This window comes from Myodes glareolus, chromosome 13 (assembly GCF_982192425.1).
Source record: "Myodes glareolus chromosome 13, mMyoGla1.1, whole genome shotgun sequence".
Classification (NCBI taxonomy): Eukaryota; Metazoa; Chordata; class Mammalia; order Rodentia; family Cricetidae; genus Myodes; species Myodes glareolus.
In genome coordinates this window covers 69392269-69404201 of record NC_142038.1, presented here as the reverse complement: position 1 = coordinate 69404201, position 11933 = coordinate 69392269, and the positions used below count along the sequence as shown (strand labels likewise).

General features: G+C 42.3%; 1 protein-coding gene across 3 annotated transcripts; it reads left to right on the top strand.

Moving 5' to 3' along the window:
- Nucleotides 1-412: 412 nt before the first annotated feature.
- On the top strand, nt 413-11105 carry LOC148120054 (putative sperm motility kinase W). Of its 3 annotated transcripts, XM_087896240.1 has the most exons (7): nt 413-559; nt 4920-7412; nt 7813-7864; nt 8403-8617; nt 9225-9267; nt 9634-9886; nt 9974-11105. In XM_087896240.1, exon 2 carries the CDS (start codon nt 4931-4933, stop codon nt 6734-6736), a length of 1806 nt encoding a protein of 601 aa, XP_087752366.1. In that variant the 5' UTR covers nt 413-559; nt 4920-4930; the 3' UTR covers nt 6737-7412; nt 7813-7864; nt 8403-8617; nt 9225-9267; nt 9634-9886; nt 9974-11105. The 3 variants fall into 3 exon arrangements, with proteins under 3 accessions (XP_087752366.1, XP_087752364.1, XP_087752365.1); XM_087896238.1 differs by having other exon boundaries at nt 9225-9886; XM_087896239.1 differs by having other exon boundaries at nt 7813-7886; nt 9225-9886.
- The last annotated feature ends 828 nt before the right edge of the window (nt 11106-11933 follow it).

The following is an 11933-nucleotide window of genomic DNA, read 5'->3' as shown; positions in this document are numbered from 1 at the left end:
AGGTACTGTTGAATCAACCATAAACACACCCACACCAACACACACATCCAAAATTTTAAGAGAACCTTACTTTCGGGGGAAAAAAAACTAAACACAGTCTCACTTTCAGAAACCAAGTCCATTTTCATAATTATAGGGAGATTCTTAAAAGGAATAAGTACGGGGGATGTTGACTAACTGGGTTATCCCTACACAAAAGACACAACGAAACAAAGCCTTTTGCTCTAATCTTGCTCTCATAGGACCCCACGTGCAGTCAGCGAGTATTACCAAGCATTCTCGTGCAGACATGAGTCACATGATTTCAACCTGACCAATGAGAGAGGTCCAATAGTCTTTCCAATCTTATTGGCTCATGATTGGTAAATGTCACCAATCAGGTCTCAGACCAAGATGCGCAGCACGAGCTTGATAGTAAGGGACAGTTGGTGTCGGTCTTGCCAGGTTGAAGGCAGAGGTTTCACTACAAGGACACCAGTGGCAGAGGCAATGCGCGCAGACTGTGAATGAAGCAGCGAATTTGGAGGAGGCAGGCGTTTCTGATCTCAAACAACACCAGGTACAGGCTGATTGACTGCTGTCTTCCAAGCTTATTTTGCTTCCAGTGGACCCCCACTGTTCTGTTTGTCAAAACAGCTTTGGAGTGGGGCTTTGCTACTGGTCCTTGTTCCTACTGGTTGACTGATGAGGATCCCAAGCCATGATTCTGAGCTACCTAGGACTCTGTTGATCACTCTTTTGTCCAAAGAGTCTGTTCTAGCTGAGAAAACCAACTCCCAAAACCATGGACTGCCCAAGATTGACTACTGTCTTGTTCTCTGTCCTCAGCGGCATGTTTTAGGTTCCCTCAAAATTTATATTTTGAGTCTATCATGCCAAAAATAGCCAAGTCATCTCCATTTACAGTTGTTTGCTAAAAAATAATTAAATTTGATTGTTGGAGCTCTTCATATGTTTTATTTTCACCTTTCATGTTACATTTGTCCTTCTGTTCTTCAGTAATGAACAACTGAACTTGAGTATGAATATAGCCGTTTTCATGTTATGTTGAACTTGCTGGAAAATTTCAAGAACTTTTAATAAGGATTCTATATCTAAGTACATAGACTGTTGGTTTATATTTTTGTTTATTTTATATTTAGTGTTATTTTGTACTATTTATTCAGTTACCTCCATCTGTATTTATCTGTCTTGCCACACACACACTTATAAATGTCCAAGAAATACTATTGCATGAAAGTCAGTGTATTATTACAATATGTGGAATCAAGGGAGGAAAGCTTAGATCATGAGGTCTTGTAGTAGGCTCCTGTTGGCTATGTAGAACATGTTGGAAAGTGCCTCTTTCCTTCCCTTATATTGAATAGTTGGACAAATACTAGTGTTAATTCTTTTGGAAAGTCAGCTAGAATCCATATGTAAATGCGTTCATACAAGTCCTTTATTTTCTTGATATTTTTTCAGCGAAAGTCTTCTATACAATATGTTTTGATCATTTTCAGCCTTGTTCATTTCTTACAAGACCCTCTCCTATCTTCTGATATCACCTAATATTACAGTGTTATACTATTAAAAAGAAAAATAAAAATAAGTAATTAAGACCTATAAAATGTCCTCACAATAGAACAATGAGTCCAAAAATCTATCATGTTTCTTTTGACTTGATTTCGTGCTTGTCAATGATTCAGGTCATGGTTCTTATTAGGAGGAGTGGTTAAGGTCACCCAGTGAGAATCCACTGGATGAAACTGTTTCTTCTTTACCATCAGAAAACAAATGCCGATGTTTTCCTGTTTGGAGATGGAACCCTGTTTTGCCTTCCCATATTCAGTGACAGAGCCCCCCCATCTGACTTAAACCTTGTATGCTTGTGTGTATTGCTGCAATCTCTGTCAGTTCATGAGCTCATCAGTTTCCTTGTTTTCTTGGAATCTACTCTTACCTCTGGACCTGAGTACCTTTCTTCAGTCTCTTCTGCCTATCTCCCTAAAATCTGAGGGGAGGTTTTAATAAAGCCTTCAAATTGAGACTGAGTATTATAAATCCTCATACGTCCTCTACATTGCTGCGAGTCTCAGGGTTGGATACTGCTCAGGCAAGAATGCAGTTCACTGCTGTGCGTTGTTTGAGACTTTGATCTTCTTGTGTAGCAGTCCATCATGAAGAGTCATTCTGTTCACTGTGTTCTTGCTGCAGAATAATAGTATGTTTTCCCATAGTGCATGACCTATCCACTCAGTTCTTGTCCACGTAAGCAGTGTCAGTAATGCTGTTCATCTCCTGAAGGAGCCTTAAGTCCAATCAGAAAGTGGATGGTTACTGCCATAGTTACTCCCATTGTACTTATGTCAGTATTGCAACAGTTCATTGTGCAAGTTGGTCACTGTAGTCCTCAGGTTTGTAGCTAGGTGATGTTGATGATTATCTTTCCTCTCAGTAGAATGCAAGAGTATATTTCTGTATCATACATGTTAGTCAGTAGTGGAGAGGCTTCTAGCGGTTGAAGCACAGCTCAGCTGCTCAATGCTGGCTGAGATTCATGAAAATAACAGTAGTGTGGGATGATAGGAATAATCTTGGCAGTATATGTGAGCAATGTCATTTGCATGAGGCCCATTTCCTGCTATGAAAACAATAGAACCCAATCATGTCACTGGAAGCAAACATTTACCTTGCAATTTTTTCAAAGAATATTGAACTATGTTTATTACTAATCTGCATAGGTTTATATATGCTATCTTCTGATTTCTGAGAGGTTACACATGTTTATAAATTTATCATTTGTTCCAGTTTTACAATTCATGAGATCATAGGTTTTCAAAACACTTTCAATGAAGGATCAGATCACCAGGGTCATGAGGGACACCTTGGACATCAGCGCCTCAAAATCAATTGACTGATACTCATAGGATCTCAGAGAGATCATGGAGCTTGTCAGGGGTGGTCTTACCTAGGTCCTCTGCATGTATGTTGTATCTGAATATGTTGATGTCACTGTGGAATTAAGAAGGATGTGTGGGGAACAGCGGAATTGGTTGCTGATACTTTTGCCTACTTATACAACTACTTTCTACTTCATGTTTTCTGAGTTTAGCCTTGATACAATGGCATGTACACAGATTTATAGAAGTACATTATGCTCCGTATGGTTGGTGTCCCTGGGAGGTCTGCCATTTTCTGAGGGAAGAATCAGGGAGGGTAAATGTGTGGAAGAGGCAGGAGAGCCTGGGCCAGGGGAGGCAGAAAACTCTAGTTATAGTATAATACATGAGAGAAGAATGAAAAGTTCACTTGACGGTGAAATACTACAAAGACCAAAGTAATAAGACACCTGAAGAATTTTAATAAGAAATGTGTTAACATTATTGACTCCTAAATATCCTTTTTGTTTTATCTCCACGTAGAGAATAGAGAAACCTTGGGACATGGGCTTCATTTTTATAATATCAGGAAACATTATATTTGTAATACATGCACTCTAAGTAAAATTGTCAAATCTTAAGAGAAGACAAGAAGTCCATAATAATGAAAATTGAATAATCATGTATGAATTCATCAAAATTATGGAAAGTGTAAAAATTCAAAATTCAAAACCAGTTGCAAGTGTACAAATACTTTAAATTATATTAATGAAACCATCGATTTGTGAAAAATGTTTTAGCAAATGACTTTTTATGAATACAAGTGACCAATTTTCATTAAATTGATGATAAGCATGATATCATTATATTCACCAAACTATCTGAAAGTAAAATATACAATGTCGGAACAGGAAAAATAGGTAAATTTGATGTCATAGACTGCTAAAGGATTACTTTAGGATCTGGTAATGTAAAAATTTTTCTTAGAAATGGCATTGCATTTTCTCAGCCCAGGACAGCATCTGCAAATTGTGCATCATTCCTTTTATTCCTTTGATTTACTTACTTCTTCAGGAATGTTTATTCTACCTTACGATTTGTACTCTATAATTTCACTAAGCTTGTTTTCGAGGTCACGATGATTCGATGAATTCCTTTGTTTAAGTTGTAGAGAACTTAACTTTGGAAAAAGAAGCAAAATTTTTCTCCAAAAGTGATAAAGAAATGTTGTGGTTTGTATTAAATTTTTTATTAAACATTTTTATTACTTTATAATTAACATAAATTAAAATATGTCTGCATTCTCCCCTCCTCCCACTCTCTTTTACAAACTCTCCCCTCCAGTCCAAAGAGAGGACAGGGTACCTTGCCCTGTGGGAAGTCCAAGGCCCTCGGTCCTACCTCCAGACTTAGGAAGGTATGCATCCAAAAAGAATAAGATCCTAAAAAGCTAGTACATGAAGAAGAGAGATATCCCAGTGCCATTATCATTGGCTTCTCAGTCTGCCTCAATTGTCAGCTACTTTTAGAGGTTTCCAGATTGATCCCATGCTCATTCAGTCCAGTCCAGGTGGATTTGTTGAGCACCCATTAGCTCAGTTACACTGTCTTTTGTAATGCTTAAAGAATAGAGAGAATATCATCTCCTTACCAAAATAAAACCCCTTGTTAGCTGCCAGAAAAAGTCTTCCAAATGATTCTTTAGAAATAGTCATATACACTATAACAGCACCATAGCTTGACTAAAGATTTAAACTAGAGTTTCTCCTATTTGATCACTTTTGGTAAGGTTGTGTCTCTTTTGCTTAATGTTTTCACTAATCAAGCAGCTATGCCATTGCAATATTCATTACGTTCTATTTAATTAGATTTAGCTCTCATCTTGGGTACATTTCTCAGAATTTCTTTGGAGTTTAGTTTATTCTTGTTTTCTGTGACCCAGGAGTTCGTTGTAAGTTCTTTGAATCTGTCACACTTGTCCATGTAGAGGTAGAAAGTGTAGAGGTAAACACTTCCCCTTTGACTTATTTTTTATTGTTTTGGATCTGATTTCCGTAGTTGGCGTTGGCATGGAAATTATCAAGCACCTGAATAGCGAGATCAGAGAGGAGGAGACCATGCAGCTGGCCCTGAATGAAAGTGCCTATGAAGAGGAGACCATTACGGATCACTACATCATGCTCAATACCCTCGGCAAAGGAGCCTTTGGTGAGGTCAAACTGGCCTGCCATGTTCAAACAAACGTGAAAGTTGCAGTCAAGATTCTCAAGAATGACCAGGGGAGTGACACCTGCAAAGAAACAACAGAAATCGACATTGTGAAAGAGTTGGACCATCCGTACATAATAAAGCTCTTTCACATCATCTACAGCAGAGACCACACCTATATGGTGTTGGAGTTTGCTGCTCATGGCGACCTGGTCACGCACATTGAGCAGGGTGGCCCTCTTCAGCACAAACAGGCCCAACACATCTTCTGCCAGATGGCGTGTGCAGTGTACTACTGCCACGATAATGACATTGCCCACAGGGACATCAAGCTAGACAACATTCTGCTTGATGGCAAAGGAAACATCAAACTGTGTGACTTTGGCCTGGCCATCAGAGTCAGCTCTGGGGAGAAGTGCAAGGGATTCTGTGGCACTGTTGAATATGGTGCTCCAGAGCTATTCGGTGACACGGAGTATGATGCAAGGGCAGCTGACATCTGGAGCATGGCAGTAGTTTTATATGTAATGATGACAGCGAGCTTCCCATTCAAAGCAAAGACCTATCCAGACATGAAGGAGCTGATGCTGAATCCCACATACAAAATTCCATACACACTTGCTCAAAACCTTTTGCTTGTGCACCTCATTGTGCACTTGTTCACTGTGAACCCTGACCAGAGGCCTAGGGTATGTGACATTAGGCAGCACCAGTGGATCAAAGACAGGGAAGACTTTTGGAAACTCCCATCATCCTCAGAGTCATTCTGTAACAAACCAAATTCCAGCATTGTTCAGGCTATGTGGGGTATGGGCTACCATCCCAAAACTATTACCGATTGTCTACATGAGAAAAGGTTCAATAACATCATGGCCACATACCTCATTTTAAACCATGAGTCACCGCAGGACCCGACTACATCTGCCACTAGGTCCTTGCAGGCCTGTGTCTCCGTGTCATCAACAGGTGCTCTGAATTCCCTTCCTCCTAAGAGGAGAGTGAGTGAGACTGCCATTCCCAACTTCACCCTGCTGGGTAAACGTCAGGGGCATGATAAGAAGTGTTCATGCAAGCGAGGGAGCAGAAGCCTGAGCATGCCTGCCTCCTTGTGCTACCTGCTGAAGGAGGACTCCCTTTCACACCCAGTACCCACGTGTGCTCCTGAGGTTACTCCTCTCCTGAGTAGAAGTTTGGCAGTAGGTAGCATGGTTTGCAATGAGTTGCCCTCAAGATGCCCATTGTCTGAGAGCATTTCTTCAGCACAGTATTTGTCCTGTGAGGCACCCCAGGAAGTGAGCACCCCGAAGACTAGCTCAGATGCTCAGAGTACATCCTCTGATAAGAAGGACAGGGAGGCACCTCAGTGTATGAGCACTACTGAAACCCATGAAACTCAGAGATCTTCTCAGCAGACAACATCGAAGAAGAACTTAAAAGGTGTCCTTCCTGAAGATGTAAGTGCAGTCTCTGCCAGCGGTCTGTCCAAAGGCTGGAAGAGGGTTAAGAAGAGAATTAGGAATAGTGTGAGATTTCTGTGCTGCTGCCTGCCATTCTCACGAAAAATCCATGTTTCTCAGAAGGAAGAGGCACCACTGGAAGGAGAGAGAATTGCAGGTGCACACACACATCTAAATGGTGTGCCCAAGATGCACATCAGTGTTTATTAATCTACTTCTTTTCTAAGGTCCTTTGTGACCATCACATGATAGTTAGTGTAAGTAAATTAGGAAATTTTTATTTAAAAAGGAATTCTCCATAGCACCACCACCACCATTAAAATGAAATGCTTCAGCCAAAAATGGACAGCTGAGGATGAGAGGCAGAGGCTGCAGAGGCAGCCAGAGCTTGCGTTGACTGAAAGAAGGAAGAATTATAGAGAATCAACGGCTGTGAGTGAAGAAAAATGTAAAGTCCAGGAAAGATTCTGAGAACTGGAGCCACTTGAAAATGGAAGGTCCAGAAGGATATAAGAGTCAAGACTCTGAAGTATATATTTCAAAGTTCATAAGACTGTGCCTTCCAAGTCTGGTGGTAGTGGCACAGGCCTTTAATCCTAGCACTCTGGAGGCAGAGGCAGGCAGACCTCTGTGAGTTCGACACAAGCCTGGTCTACAAGAGCTAGTTCCAAGGCTACCAATAACCCCTGTCTTAAGAAAAAAAACTGAAAAAGAGACTGTGCCTTCCATATGTCACTATCATTTTTTATGATGGGGCACTGTAGAGGTTGAGACATATAGTCGGCATCTTCCGTGTGTGAAGGAGATAGCCAATTTGGGAACCAAGCATCAAGTCCAGATGGCACAGTGTCCAGCAACCCAGCAGCACAGTCCAGGACAGGTCATGGTAAGCAATCGTATACACAAGGTTTCTCCAGAGAAAACCATGGTTGACAGGAGGTATGTCCAATGGCTGGCCTTCGAAAGCATCCTTCTCAGGCAAATTTTTCCCCAAATCTGCCCATGAATCAGAATTCCCAATGGGACAGTCTTCATGAATATGCCACAGCACTATCATCTGTCTTTTTCTTCAAGGTCAGGCCCAAGGGAAATATTTTTACACATTGGACAGAGTTGAATCTCCTCCTCCCTTGCCCCCGTCCCTGCTGATGTGTTTGCAGGCTGCCTGTATCCACTTCCCTCTTTCCATGGGAGACACTCCTATTGCATGCTGATTCAGTCTTGCCCCTGGTGAAAGGGCCCTTACTATGGGAGTGCTTGTCAGAACAATATTTCTCTCCTAACAGGAAAGTAACAGCATATAGGAGGAAAATGGATACCACTGTGGGAGAAATACTGGTATGTTGCTCCAGTTTACAAGGTGGGTATTGCTTGGTTTTCTTGGTACACAACAGACACATGACTTAGTCTGCAGTATGGGAACTACATTTTGCTTTGATCTTACATCCGGGGTCAAACTGGAAAGAACCTTGTGTCTATAGATTGAAAATATTCAGCCAGGATCTTCCTGTGAAAGTTGCATTGATGTTGTCATGGACACCCTCCATGCAGATCACTGCTCTCTGCAGTGAAGAGTGGCCACTCAGCAGGGACTGAATGCCAGGGCTTATCTGTGGGTGTCATGGCTGAAGACAGTTTTGAGACCATAAACTTTTGTATTATTGTAAGAGGGATGTTTCTGTGATCTTGTTTATATTGACATGGTCAAAAGAAAAACAAGCACAACACTGCTAAAGCCAGCGATTTCCACTCCAAGGAACATGGTCATTGAGCTCATGATGCAGAGGGGAGAGACAACAGAGACATGGATTCAGATTGATCTTCAGAAAAAGTTTGGTAAACAGCATATCTCTCTTCCTTTCTCTCTGTCCCCTAGCTGTTTTGGAGGAACAGTGTGTGTAAAGGATGAACATCTTCTTGCACCTTTATGGAAGGACATCACTGTACAGATGCGCGAAGCTTCTTCTGTAATCCGCTGAAGAACAATGAGAATGAGGGTGCACACAGCCTTGCCAGGAAAACCAGCTGAGAGTCACAGGCTTCCTTGCTTTTGTCGCCATACCTGTTCTAGATCAGTGGGTGATTACTAAGGCAAGTACTATTCGTGATATACTTTACTGAATCCAGTGCCTGGGAAAGGGAGCCTTGGGTGCTGTGGCCAGGTCAGTGAAACCCAGGACAGACAACTCATTAGAATCCTTGGCTCAAGACTCAGCTGAAGTTATCTACAAAGGCAAATCTCCGTATGAAAAGATGTTTATTTATTTTATTTTGACTTTTGCCTTGGGACTGATGGGGACCTTGATTGTCCCTGATACTAAAGGAAATTGGCTGCCATTAGACTTTTCCCTGAAAGAACAGATGTCACCTGAGCTTCAAACCACCACATCCATCACTTCCTTCCTCTACTGCCTGTCTGTGGGGGGAAGAAAACAGGGGCAGTTGCTACCAACTACTTGTAGCAGGATCTTCACACACATCCACTGCAAACTTCCCACAGGCCTCCTCCTCACCGGGCACAAAGCTGAGTCCTTAGATGCTCTTTTGGACTGAAGCGTTTGGTTGGTACAATGCTTAAAGTACATCCCCTGGCCACTTGACACAGCCATGATAAGTTTTGTACAGGTGGGTCACATGGAGTTCCAGAAGTCAACTCCGAATGTCTTATTGGTTTCCCTTTGTCTCCACTTATCTGCAGGTTCTTTGGGACACGATCTTTTGTGGAAGCTCATTTTCACCAAGTATGTATCCTGTCTAATGTAGACAAGAGGATGTGAGATGAGGTGCAGGGAGCAGATTGCCTATGTTTAGATATGTTCTTGGGAAAATGCTTTTTTTCATTTCTTCCCAGAGTCTGATGCCTGAAAATTTGCATAGCTGCCATCAGAAATCATTCCCTGTCTTCTGATGTTCCTGAAGAGATCCTAGTAAAGTTGGCCTAGGGAAGGTCATATTGAAAGGCAATGAGCATTATACCTGTCGCTTTAGTCCCTGAATTCCAATAAAGAAAACCTGCCATTATCTACCAAGACCACAGGTCTTATGCTTGTTGACATGGAACTCTTAGCCAGTTTCCTCACTGATCTACAATATTCCTTCTCTTATAGGAGCCTGGCCACATCCTGAATCGTCACCCAGAGGATTCCTAACCTGAGGACTTGTACACTCAACACTCGTGTCAGTGATGGAAAAGATCATCTCTGAGTTCAAGAACGCTCAGAAGTTCTACACAGCTTTAGGAGGACAGTCTGTGCCAGGCAGTGAGATGGCTCATGTTCCAGCATCCAGCTCCAGAACCTGCTTCAATTCTCATCAAGAGCTGAGGATAACAGAAACTTCCCCATTTGACAGTCTCCCAAAGTAAGAGTTACATTTGAATCTCCACCACACTTTGTTGCTGTGTGCATTTTGACAGGGAAAATGTCACCTCTGCTTCTCTTTCTTCAGAGATGATCCAGGAAACCTACTTGAACCGATAAAGAACGTGTCTTTGCAGAGTCTTGGAAAGCGAATGTGCATCTTTCCATTGCCTCTAGACTGGATTTCTTCAAAGGGCAGTATTCATGGTCCATCGCCCCTGGCACCAGTCACATGAACATGGCGCACTTGATGCTATCCACTTGTCCTGTTCCTCACTGGTGTTGGATAGAGACAATGTAAACACGAACAAATGCTGAAGCACCCAAGCAGATTACCAGCTAGATCTACACTGACTTTCAAAAAGAGCATTTTTTGAGAGGAATCCAAAGGAATATGAAGTCTGAGACAGCCCTGTTTCTCCACTGTCATCACTGTTGTTAAGCTAACAGATTTCTTCTTGGATAGACTCAGGAAAATGCTTATCCATTATTCAAACACCAAAGGTAACATCCAGCTGGGACTAATACTTACAATGAAGGCAGAGGGCAGGTTCAGTTTCTCCAAACCCTGCACTGCTGGTTCCAGACCTTCACATGAAGCCTAAAAGATCCCCAATGTCGGACAGTGACAAAATTGAGAATAAACCATTGGATTCAAACACAAATCCCAGCAACAGCCTTGCCTGCATCATATCAGCTGACTTTTGTCTGAGGCACCCCTGGATATCAAGGCAGAGAAGATGATCTGTCCACAATGATTTGTAAGACAAGGACCCATCAGAAAACTGAACACAATCTCAAATACTGCACCTGACCCTTAATACAAACACTCCAGAATTCATGTATGAGATACAGAAGATCCCTACGTAAGCTTTCAACCTCTTAACGAAGATAGAGCCAGCTCAAAGAAGATATACTGTGGCCACATAACCTTTAATGCCATTAGCCAAGAAAATATAAAACCTGAAGAATTGCTGTAGAGGACTCCTAGACTAGGACTTCTTGAAGAAACCTGAACCCTGCCAAAGCCCAGAAGACAACAAGTCCCTGTTCTAAGACAAGATGGTGGTTCTGTGCTAGGCAGCAGGAAGGAGTGTCCAGGCTGCTGAGCAAATGTGTTCTCCTCACCACTCTTAACACTTGTGATCCAAAAGATTGTTGTATGAAGATATGATAAAGAAGCAGAATGAACACCAATCAACGCTGGGGGCTCACTTAGAGCTCGGACAGAAAACTTTACCATTAACTTTCAAGTATCTCAGCTCAGAAGAAGAGGGATAGAGGGTAGAAAAGCTATAGGACTTGCTTGAGCTGATGAGCCTCCTTCCTGCTGCTGCTGGAGCCCAGAGAGCCTAGCTCTGCACACTCCCCAGCACTGCTCCGCTCTCTATGCTGGATATCAACCCATGCGGATCACACCCTCTTGCTGCCCCACGGTGAATACATGGAGCCAAGCAGTGCTGGACACCCCACTCATCCTGTAGGTGTCAGACCCTGATGGAAATCCGCAGCCCACAAACCGCATGTCCATTTAGATATCAGCAATTTCCTGTCTGTTTTCTCTACCCCCACACTCACATATTGTTTTCCATGTAGGTATCAGGTCAGGACATTCCTTCCCCTGCTACACACTGTTAGGGATAAAGGTCCTACACAAATTTCCCTTCCCAGCTCCTGTGCTGAACATCCTTGGTAGTAATTGGCACTGCATTACATTGCCTGCCCTGACACCATCTCAAATGCATTGGGTGATATTAGAAGCTGCTGGATTCAAGCTCCCAAACAGCCCGAAATAATTCCTTCCTTGTCAAGCCTTGCTTCCCACGACTATGAAGACCTACATTTAATAGATACCAAATCCTAGTAGAACGCCTTCCTCACCCCACCTATAGAGCCTTCTTAGGGCATACTAGCTGGAAAATCTGCCCCATTGTCACTGACTGCCAACTGCTATTTATCAGTCATATTAGATCTGCTACAGCTGGCAGTCTATGTGCAATGGAAGATGGATGAAATATTCTGGAGAGTCTGTTGCTACTTGTGTGGAT